Genomic DNA, 12,168 nt, shown 5'->3' with positions numbered 1-12,168 from the left:
GCACGCCGGTAGCTGCACACTGCAAGCTATCGTATGATAAGCACAATGCAGTGCCGACGTATTAGGGGAGTTCTCAAATCGGAGGCAATACGTCCAGTACTCTACGCTGCAGACGATTATTTATGTTACCAAACTTTAGACAGTTGAAGAGAAATGGAAATCTTGCCATAAACATGATATTGTGAAATATTACTCTTCCCAGGGCATCCATTAAAAATGAGTCCTTCAAATTTAATTTCCTGCACGATAAGACCCATCAATGAATACTAATCCCAAGTTGAATGTTCCTATATACCATAAATTTCTTCCAGGTTTCATGAGTACTGAAGACGAGGTAGTACCGGGAAACGCTGGATTGAAGGACCAAGTCCTTGCTTTACGTTGGGTACAGCAGAACATCGCCGCATTTGGTGGGGACCCAAACCAAGTGACTATTTTCGGAGACAGTGCTGGTGGTGCCTCAGTATTCTACCTCTTACTGTCACCCATGTCAGAAGGTAAGACGTTACCATATAAAAGTCAGGTACTCTATGGTCCAGTGGAATCGGAACTTTGATGCGTACATTTCATGAGCTTATAAATCCTCTGTGCACTAATTTCCAAGCATGTAATGAGTTTAAATTTAATGTAAAATACTTTAATTTAGCAGTACAACTAATATATCAGATATAGATAGACAGTTAGGTAAATTGGTTATATTACCTGCCTAATTTAGGGATTCTGGTCCTCATTTAACACTTTACCAGTAGTGTAAACACAAGACTAATATAAATTCAAATAAACACCTACAATATTGTATAACTTAACCTACGTAAAACAGAAAGTCCTGTGCAGTATACTACACGAATTACAAAATAAATGTTCTTGTAGCTTTCTGAATATTACAATAATTATAATAACAGAGTATGGAAAAATAAATGAGTGGACAGCTTCAGGTACCTTGGTGATATTGTCCAGATGTAATCTAGTGAGAGGGAAACCAATGACATGAGCCTAGAAAAGATGGTGGCTGCCCTCCTGAGAACACAGAGCCTGTACAAGGAAAGGGCCATCTCAAGACAAATTAAGCTCAGACATAAGGGCACAATTATTAAAAAGGAGTGTCTGTATGCAAGTGGATAGGCTGGACTAGGAGAAGTCGAGAAGTTTGAGAGAAAATATCCTTTATAAGATTTCAGGCGCGAATATGATGGTAGGACAATATCGGTAACAGGAAGCGATGAAATGAATCAGGAAAACGAGTGACTAATTGACTCAATAAGAAAACGAATTCTGATGTTCTATGGTTATCTGTTCTGAATGGATGACAAGCAGCCGAAGAAGCAGATCATCAATAAACTGGATAATAGGCCATACTTTTCAGGTAATTTGTTTCAGGAGTTAGATAACTATTTTAGTAAAGTTAGTTTCAGACATCGCCGATTGAGCACGATACAGTTTACAGACCTACAATTTCAAGGTTTCCCACGAAGAACTGAAGCATTAAAGGAGATGGAAGAAGGAGAGAAGACGGGCTGCCAGACAAATAATGTAGCGAATTTTTACTCCCAAAAATGTGTGAATTACATAAAATGGTCTCCATTGGATCTTAAAATAAATTTAATAATAATAATAATAATAATAATAATAATAATAATAATAATAATAATAATAATAATAATAATAATAATAATAATAATAATAGTAATAATAATAATAATAATAGTTTATGACCTCCGTTTGCATATATTTTGATATAACATCCTATAGGTTGACTAAGTCTCAATTTCAAGATACGGTTTACACTACCAGACGGCAGGGAAACCATACATATATTTGGAGACCGCTTACTGAGTTTTAACTAATATTGTTGGATAAACACCATCGTACGACATGGATCGCCAACGGGCAGATTTCTTTGCACTCTTAATATATTCGAAGGATCCTTGGATCCTGAGGGAATAGTTTAGGTAGAATTCACACGCACATAACATTTAGAGAATTGCAGGGGCTTTCCTTAGTACTCAGCAGTTATGACTCTGATAATAATGCTGGAAAGGGAAATGGTTTGGCTGTTTAATATTAGTTGATAATTATGCTTTTTTCAGGACTATTCCGTGGTGCCATCGTTCAGAGTGGCTCACCAACCACTTCCTTGAGCATAACGCATAATCCTAGGAAGAATGCTTTCCTCGTTGGAAAAGCATTAGGATTCACTGGAGAGTTTAGTCAGGACCTGGTGGACTTCCTCCGCAACGCCAGCTCCGACGAACTGCTCACAACTTCATTTGTCACCATTAATGAAGAAGTAGGTTTTCATTCATCACTATTATTTCCTCTATATCATTATATATATATATTATCTTTTAAATTGATCTTAAATACGGAAGCCATTCCATAAGTTATGGCAAATATGCGATATCTTCCGAACGTGAGGGAACTCAGTAAGTGCAGGACTGGAGTTCAAAAATTTACATTTTTTCCCCTGATCACTGCCCAGTTCCATTTCCTCTTAAAACAATAATCATCATCACCACCACCAACACCACCAGGACCACCTGCAAGTAGAAATCCAATTTTAGGTTGGCAGGGTGGTATTTTAAACAACCTGATGGCGCGATTATATTACCTGGGGCTGAGTGCACAAAGTTCTAGTCTTTCCGAGATATTGGTAAGATGGATATACGAGGACGAGTAAAATGAAAACTGTGTTTCTTTTGTAATATATCAAGACATATTGGCAATAAATTGATTCAACTTATGAAAAATTCATCCGAAACAATAAAGTGGTTTTTCAAAATTCCAGTAATTTAAAATCACCAATGTTGGATGTGAGGAGTCTTACTGGGTGCATCTCAATATTAGGGGAGCCGAGCATCATGAAGCGAAATTCGCGCTCCTAGAGTACTAGCTGTGTGCATTTACTACCTCAGTGATTAAACATGATTTGGAATTCATGGCCTTAAAATTAAATGTAAGCAATTAAATTTCGAACCAATACTGGCTGGCTATTTTACTTTAAAAATACCCACTTCGCTTGCTTCATTCTGCGGTGCTGCACCTATAGAATGTTCTTGACAGCTTTCGTAACAGTAATGCTAACGGACAGATCTGTGGCGGGGTATTTCGATTTTTTATTTATCTTTTGTTTTCATTTGACTCGCCCACGTAAGTGAAGTTGAACAACGGTCAAACGTGAAAATTACAGTTCTCCACGGCAGAAAAGCAAGTCAGTGGGATGCGGAGCTAAGATAAGCATTGGATGAAGTCCTTTTCCATACCAAACTCATGTGGCTTCTCAAACATGGACGTGTAGCAACTGCTAAACGGTGTACGCTCACACAGAACACCCAGTGGGCGTTATTCGAAAATATAATCTATAATCTATAATCTTTATTTATTCTTTCTCCAGATCTACATAATATGTATATGATTCATTAATGTGGAGAAAAAATAACAAGTCTTACCTAAACCAGATCGAAAAAGAAAGTCACCAGATAGACAAACACATGAACAAAACCAAACATAATAATAATAAAAATAATAAAAATATTAATAATATAAATAATAATAATAAAATGCAATGAGGCAGGATAATCACTGTCGCCTGGCTCGATATCAATCCTTATTGGTGGTCTGTTGGCCATGGCAGAAGGCAGTAAGGCAGTATAATAATAAGAAACTAAAACAATAACATATTGCTGTGTAGAGTACAATAGTGTCAGCAGACGGCATCTGTAACTTAAACAAACAGCATATCACTTCCGGCCTAGTTCGCAACTCAGCGCAATCCTTTCTGAACCCTGACCTCTCTGTTGTTCTACTTAAGTTGCAAACCCAGCTTTCATATTACATCCACTGACGTGCCGGTGTGCAGTTATTCTCCTTATGTTTCATTACTATTGTCCACTGTTAACATTATCTTGCTACACTTATATTCTTTTACAATTTCTGGCAATTCTCGACATTAAATGAGCCCATCTCACTTGCCATTCCATACATTACCAACCAAAAATCACTATCTCCCTATTCATCCTCCAGCCTTGACTCATCACATATATTTTACATCCACTCAACTACCTTATACCATCCAACTCCACACATTAACTTAATCACGAAACCTGGTGAGTATTTACTAAGCCACCACACTTGCCATCACAAATTTGAATCGCATTCATCCTGCCACCTACTTGAATTCACCAACCAAAGTATCTCAACTATATACTGAAACGGTAACGCCCTACGAGCATTCACGTTTCATTCTTTTATTAAGTGGAGCTCGCTAATACCCGACCGTAAGCTTGCGCCGAGCGCACTGGCATAGTGGGAACTGCGAGCAAGTTCGCGACTTTCTAGAACACCGGCCAAGGACAAGCGACGTCACGCAGAAGGTTCCTTCGTGTTCCATTGCTGCATGAACGAAATATAAGCGAGTCGCCAGCCTGGGGTAAGGCAGAATGTAAGCAGAGAGCCTGCAGTAAAGCAGAGGGAGTGCGCGGTATGCGACGGCAGTGTGCTGAAGGCAGAGAGTGGAGTGAGTCGGCAGTAAGCCGTGAATCAGCGAGTGTGTGCAAGTAAGCCGTCGCGGCATAATTCGTCTCTCGATCCGGCTGTATATTTGAATTCATTTAAAGACTGTGTTCTCACATAAACTGTGCCAGCTTTGAATTCGTTTAAAGACTGTGTTCTTGCATTAATTGTGTCAGCTTTGAATTCGTTTAAAGACTGTGTTCTCGCCAGCTTGAATTCATTTAAAGACTGTGTTCTCACATAAACTGTGCCAGCTTTGAATTCGTTTAAAGACTGTGTTCTTGCATTAATTGTGTCAGCTTTGAATTCGTTTAAAGACTGTGTTCTCGCCAGCTTGAATTCACTTAAAGACTGTGTTCTCACATAAACTGTGCCAGCTTTGAATTCGTTTAAAGACTGTGTTCTTGCATTAATTGTGTCAGCTTTGAATTCGTTTAAAGACTGTGTTCTCGCCAGCTTGAATTCATTTAAAGACTGTGTTCTCACATAAACTGTGCCAGCTTTGAATTCGTTTAAAGACTGTGTTCTTGCATTAATTGTGTCAGCTTTGAATTCGTTTAAAGACTGTGTTCTCGCCAGCTTGAATTCATTTAAAGACTGTGTTCTCACATTAATTGTGTCAGCTTTGAATTCGTTTAAAGACTGTGTTCTCGCCAGCTTGAATTCGTTTAAAGACTGTGTTCTCACATAAACGGTGTCAGCTTTGAATTCGTTTAAAGACTGTGTTCTCGCCAGCTTGAATTCGTTTAAAGACTGTGTTCTCACATAAACGGTGTCAGCTTTGAATTCGTTTAAAAACTGTGTTCTCGCATTAATTGTGTCAGCTTTATTTCATTTAAAGACTGTGTTCTTGCATTAACTGTGCCAGCATTGATTTCGTTCAAAGACTGTGTGAAAGCAGCGGTAGTATTTCTAGCCAGCCTCAATTTCATTTAAAGACTATGTCTATCCGTTGAACTGTGTTGCATTATGATCTTAAGTGCCAGTGTTAATCTGAAAATCACGACGCACGGGAATTTGGACTGTCATTTATTTCAACAAATGTATTATGCTGGTGGAGTACAGTGCAGAGACTGTACTCGATAAATGTAATTTTCTTTATGAAGTGCTTGATCACCGCACCTCGGAAGGTTCTAGATTGTTTCATTTGCGTATTATTCCAAATACGAACTGTGACTCTAACTTTATCCTTGCTACTGTGGGAACTATTTCGGCGTGCTTCGCCATAGGGAAGTGTCACACCAGTACCCCATGACGTCAAATGTGGAAGCTCCACATTTCCCCGTTCCTGCCTCTGGTTCGAGTCATCAACACTAATACAAACACCAACGACGGAAGACAACGCCGACGCCGACCGCAAGACGACGCAGCCGCCGCGGGACAACGTCCTCTTCACGCCCTCAGGGACAAATCTACAATTCAGCTATAAAAGGTGACATAATTATTTGCCTATTTATCGAATAAACTGAAAGATCCACTTAATCATGAATTTTTCTTTCACTACCCTTCTCTCTTACTCTCTTAGCATGGGCCGTACACGCCTTGTCGTTCCTCATGCTCTCCGATAAACTGAAGTACGGGCGTTATTGTTACAATACATACAAGCCTCTCACCGTAATCGTTCTTATCTCAGTTACAAGTAACACACAGCCTCCACTATTCTCATGTTGCTTGTTTTTTTTTACTTCTTGTCGTTACGCCTACGTCCAATTTACTCGTCTTATCGCACATTTCTTTTAGGCTCAAGCTTCTCCCTTTCGTCAAGGCACCTGGTGCTTCTGCTTTCTCCCTCCAAGCCGTATTTTCACTTCGTTTATGTACACTTGTCACATCTTGTACTCCCTCCCCATCTTCTTTTCTCCTCTCGCACTGATCTCTGTCCTCATCTCCTTAAATATTGCCTTGGTCTCCCTCCTCATCTCGGTTGCTGCTTCCCTGGCTCCATCTATGAAAGATTCGAAGATAGCCTTCGCGACCTCCTCTGTCCTGTTACTTTCTATTAGCTGTAAGCTCTATTCCAATGCCCTATTTTACTTGTTTTTTCTTTATCCCCATGCCCGTCTTCACCAACTTTACTGTCTCTAAGCCTTTCTTCCACTCTCTTCTCCATTACCACTTCGTTCTTAATTTTCTCCTCCATTTCACGTAATTTCGTTACTGTCCAAAATTTGATCTATTGTACATTGGTTACCACTAATAATTGACCCTTAAGGTAGGCTCTTAACCCTTGCAATCCATCCCTGACCAAGTGTTTTATCAGAGTGTTTATATTCTTAATCCCTTCTCTTCCCATGTCTCTTTTAATTCAAAATTTTGTCCTCCGTATTTTCTCCGCACATCTCATCACTATTTCGGCCATCAGGGTGGAAAACAACTTCACTTTTATCGGCCTATTACCCCGTGCTTTACCCATCATTTCCACGTCGTCAATATCTGCTTCACTAAAGTTAATTTTCATCATTTTTTGGATTACTTCAACAAATTTGTAGATAGTCAGCACTTTGTCCTCTCCTTTTTCTTCCGGCATTCCATTTATAAATAAACATTTCTTCCTGCGTTTTAGGCTACCGTCTTCTATTTCTGCCTTCAGCTTCACCATCTCTTCCTCCACCTCCCTTATTTTCAACTTGAGTGATATAATTTCTCTCTCGTTGGTTTCCACTTTGATCATTGTTTCATCTGTTTTTTCCTGTATCCAGCACCTCATATTTTCAAATTCTTTCACCTGTTACTTCATCATATTCTTAATCTGCTCAAACGGGCATACGTCTTCCACAAGTTCCTTAACCACTCTTCTTATGACCTCCACGTCTTCCCAACTCATGTTGCCACTTCCCCCTATAACTAGCTGCCACCAGTATCATCTCACCCATCATTCTCGTTTCCACTTTACCTCCTTTACTCCTGGCTGTTTCCTTCTTCCATCTCCCCTGCCACCTTCCAATAACTACCCGATATTGATCCACACCAATTATCTTCCTCTTCCCACCAGTCTTTCTTTTTCCACTCGTCACTCACACTCCACTCAGCACGACTGCCTCCGACCGCTGACTGGGTTAGACTGGTATTCAAAAATAAGTAACACATTACGGGCGTTGTACTATGATGAAATTATCCACACAAACATGTTGACAGTGCTCCTAAGTTAAAACAGGACTTGCAGATGGGTTTGATTAGTGCCCATAATAAAACAACGATCATCCTTTGGTATTATCTCGTATATCGGACCCAATTTGTTACAAGCATTGACATGCAACAATCCACTGTCCATTAAACACGCAGAGTTGATCTACATTTCTGCTGCTTTATAGATAGATGTAACCCAGTTGTATAACTTATGAAACGACCATCCTTCACTTTAAGTATTGCGAGGAGACAAAACCAGTGACGCAGATAATTCAAACGCATTTAGAGGTCATGGGTCTAGAAGGAGGTGGAAAAGCATAGAAATCTTTTTAAGAAAACAATGACCTATATATTAGCAGACCAGCATGTAAATTTAGTTACGAGGCTATGAATGTAGAATTATAGATTTTCCTGATATTCAGAGGAAAGTGGTTTCCGCTAGAGGTATTCTTTATTGTTCTAGATTAGTTTTCAATACTGTCTAATGGACATGGAATAGACTGTCATAAAGGTCGTCAATCACTTTGAGTAGGTTACCTAGTATCCGTCCTCGGAGACTGCGAACCGGATATGTGGCTCATCGCGATGACCTGGATTTTGGCAACGAAGTTCACTTGCATTATGGAAGGACACCTCCATTACTGCGAAGACTAATCTCAGAACACTGAAAACTCTCGTGTTTTCCATCGTGACACAGGTGGCAGAAAGATCAAGAAATAGTCAAACTTTAGCTCTAGAAATGTGGTACTATAGCGTTACTTACAATAAAATTCGATGGAAATGGAAGAAGTGTAGTAACCTGACCAGCGTTTAATAAGAAACGACATATATTCACATTAAGCAATATCAATATAAGGCTAAGGAAACGACTCTCTCTCTCTCTCTCTCTCTCTCTCTCTCTCTCTCCCACTCTGTATGAAATTGACACATGGACCCTAGGCTTGGCCGGTGAGAGACGGATTACGCACCTAGATGCGGTGCTACAGAAGCATGCTGACGATATCATAGGTGGACATAATAAAGTATGTTGCAACGCTAAAAGGGACTAGAGAAGGACCATGTTTATGGAACATGCTATCTTGAAGAAGAGACAACTGAGTAGGGCGTACCTTGAGTCACGAAAGTTTCCTACAAACATTACTGGAAGGCTTTGTGGGGAAGAAAACCACATTTGGCTTTCGTGGAACAAATAATGCTGAAGAAATCCTAGCTGACTGGCTGAAGACTGAACCACATGGAGTCACATTTTTTGGACTGAACACCACAGAAGCGGAAGAAGATTACTCTGGATACCATGAGTAGCACACTGCACCAACGTGTCGATCTCGAGACAGGTGGGTAAAAAACGAGTTTGTTGACATTTATCAACCAGCAGTTTATCAAGAATATTGTATGGTTACCAGGAAACCAACCCATTTGAGAACATAAGCGAGAGAAAGGCTTACATCTGAAGACGACGAAGGAGTCGCGCACCGTCACTGAGCACAGTGGGGCCTAAGAGGCCTATTATTTACTAAAATACAAACCAATTAATTTTAAATACGTGTCAATATGTTATATCCGCACGACTGATACATCCCTGGAGCAAGCGTTTTTGGCACCAGTAGTGAAAAGTTCGTTGGAGAGCGGATGCCGTCCCGGCGTATTTCAGAACCTGAGGCTACGTGGGTCAGTGAAGGATGAAATCGGTACCTTGGAAGTCGTAATGCATTATAGTGCTAACTGCGGGTGATTCAATAAGGTGTGGCTTAACACAATGCCTTTGCAACAAAGTAAGGAAATTTGAAGACGACTACTCATAGGTTTTGTAAATTCAGCAGTGGTTGCATGGTTAAACCAGTGTCTCAAAAACGTGATATAGGGATTCATTTTTAAGGCTTTATTGTATGTCATTGCATATCATGACCCAATTCATGCTATTTACATTTATTTCATACGTAACACTTACCAAAAATGGAAACAAACACTACTCATAAGCGTTCATTTTTGAAACAGCAGCGGTTCAAAAAGTTGATTCAGTAAAAATTGAATAGCCAAGCACTGTACACTTGACCAGAAGATCCAATCCGTGGTCCAGAAGTAAGCCTCCATGCTTTAGTCCTAATTGATCAACTAAGCGACGAAGCCCAAGAGGATAGAAACAAGGAATTTTAGAAGTACAGCGAAGGTATTTCTCAGATGTCCCGAAAAGAAAGTAATGAAGATGTCCCCAGCCTACTGTTGATATACTCGGATACGTATATCTCATCTCTCTAGAAGATATCGAAGTTTGATAAAAAGGTCCTCGGGAATGCTTCAGACACCGGATTTTCGTTGCGGTAGACGAGAGTAGAGACAAACAAAAAAGACACTGCGAACGAGGCTGTCAGCAGTACGGCTTGGTTATTCCGGGTTCTGCGTCTCTCATGTCAGGTATTTCATCCGTTGAAGTCCTGTGAATCAGTTAACGCCGTTTAAGTTACCCCAATTCCATGATTTTAAAAAGTGGTTGGAGAGTCAGGGAGTAAAAACCGAAGCCTCCAAGTCACTACATTCAACCTGAGGGCTGGTTTATCATGTTATTGTTACTGTTACGGGGCTACCCGTGGACCAGCAGAGGTGAAAGAAGGTGTCAGGGTGAATGGGTATAACTACAAAATCAAAGTTAATTTAAAATTTTAACAAAGGTTATATTTTCGAAAAACAACAGAACATTAACAACTTTTCACTTAGTGAGAAAACAATGACATAGAAATTTAGAAACAAGACTTAGAAAGATCCAAGATTTCACAACTTTAACATTCTTGGGCTACAAGCCCCTAGTATTACAAATTTTGAGTTCCCAGCTCAAATTTTACAGACGAGCACAAATGTGTTCAAAGGGCAGAAAGCCTCTAATACCTGGAGCACTTCTCCCAACTTCAAATATCAAGCCTCCCAGAGGCACTTTCACAACACTTGAAAAGATCTCACACGCTCTCAGTTTTTCAAGCCTATTCAGGGCAATATCAAAAACTTACAATTACTTGCCATCAAGGCACAACTTACAAAAGTGAAACAGGGGTATCTTGTACCCAACCTACTGGGCCTTCATGGAATACGAATAATGGTTAAGTAAATGGCCCGAAACACCAAATAGAATGGAGGCGAGTACTTGCACTCCTAGAACTGAATTCTTAAAACCTAAGGGGCACTAGACCGATGACACATGGGCTATACTCAAACTACTGAGGTGACTCGTATAAGAATAAATTAAGACTTTAAGGAAAGGAAGAAAACCAGTTACAAAACATAGTCACCTCAAACCAACATGAAGGGGAGCTCGAGAGGGTACATCACTCCCTATCCCCGATTTGCAGTAAAAGATATTATGCAGCTATTACATAAGCCGGCAGAAATTTCATTTTCACAAGGTCATAGTTAAAGTTTAGGACCTCTTCCTCGGGTTAAACTGCGGAGCTAGCAAGAAATAAAGATGTTAATTGGCCATTACCTAGCTGAAGAACTGCTGCCTGATGGAAGAGGCCCCTCCCGCCTCCTGCTTGACACACACACAAGTTAGATGACGATCAAATGGCCAAGAGACGTGAAAATCCGCTGTTTAGAAACCCTCGGGGAAAGTTAGAGACCTTTCATGAATAAACCAGCCACACCCTCTCACTTTATTGGTCAATACAAAAGTTACACTCAAAATCGAAGAAGAAATAAGGGATTGGTTGAAAATTAATTACAGAAATTCTTGATTGGTCGGATTCAAAACAGGCGGAAAGGAAAGATAAATATTGCCAACCGAAAAATAAATGAGCATCATTTAGTAAAAGAACTTATGAATACAAAACTTCTTCAGAAAGGTTTTTTCACTTCGCACCAGGGTGCGTAAACATAGTTTTTTAGCAGTGACATCTATGAGAGAATGACCAAACTTCTTGATGAATTGAAAATAAAAACAAGTAGAAATTCACGCAGTAAATTACTGGAAACTTCACTATGACAAAATTACGTCAAACTACTGTAGTGACATCTTCCGTGTAAAGATTTAAGTAGGTGTAGTTTCCAAGTTCACTGTTTCTCCTGTAGAGGAGTTCTTTTAGGCGCAAGATTTAAATGTGTGGCGTAGAGGTGTACCTCCCAGTACAGTTACCATAAACATCATCGTCCTGCTCCTTGGCTAAATTCTCACTGCAATTGCATTAGGCTCATGGGGCCCAGTGTTTGATTCCCAGTCGGGCCGGGGATTCTTACTGGGTATGGTTAATTCTCCAATACTAGTATCTTGGTGTTTTCGTTAGTCTTAATGCACAGATTATTTAATACACCTGACACTACCAACCACCACAGAAACACGCAATGGTCTATACGGTATGCCTCAGCCTACAGTGTTGGCGGCGGAAAAGGCCGCAAAAATGGGGCTTGATTCACACTAGCGCCAACCCCAAGAAACTGGGAAAGAGCCAGGAGCAAGGTCAAGGAGAATAAGAAGAATTCATGTGTGTGTATTATTGACATTGTAATTTTAAAATATTAGTCAGCGATCCCGTTTTACATTCCGGGTTT

At 40.0% G+C, this 12,168-nt stretch overlaps 1 protein-coding gene across 1 annotated transcript in view; it reads left to right on the top strand.

The window, feature by feature from the left end:
- Positions 1-12,168, top strand: part of LOC136876951 (esterase FE4) — a 45,181-nt gene that overhangs the window by 20,608 nt on the left and 12,405 nt on the right. The window contains exons 4-5 of the mRNA XM_067150719.2: positions 312-497; positions 2,088-2,287. Of these exons, the coding sequence (XP_067006820.2) occupies positions 312-497; positions 2,088-2,287 (386 nt within the window). The remainder of the gene's footprint in view (positions 1-311; positions 498-2,087; positions 2,288-12,168) is intronic.

The sequence above is a fragment of the Anabrus simplex genome, chromosome 7 (genome assembly GCF_040414725.1).
Source record: "Anabrus simplex isolate iqAnaSimp1 chromosome 7, ASM4041472v1, whole genome shotgun sequence".
In the NCBI taxonomy this organism is placed as follows: domain Eukaryota; kingdom Metazoa; phylum Arthropoda; class Insecta; order Orthoptera; family Tettigoniidae; genus Anabrus; species Anabrus simplex.
The sequence above is the reverse complement of the archived record's forward strand: the minus strand, read 5'-3'. Positions and strand labels throughout refer to the sequence as shown.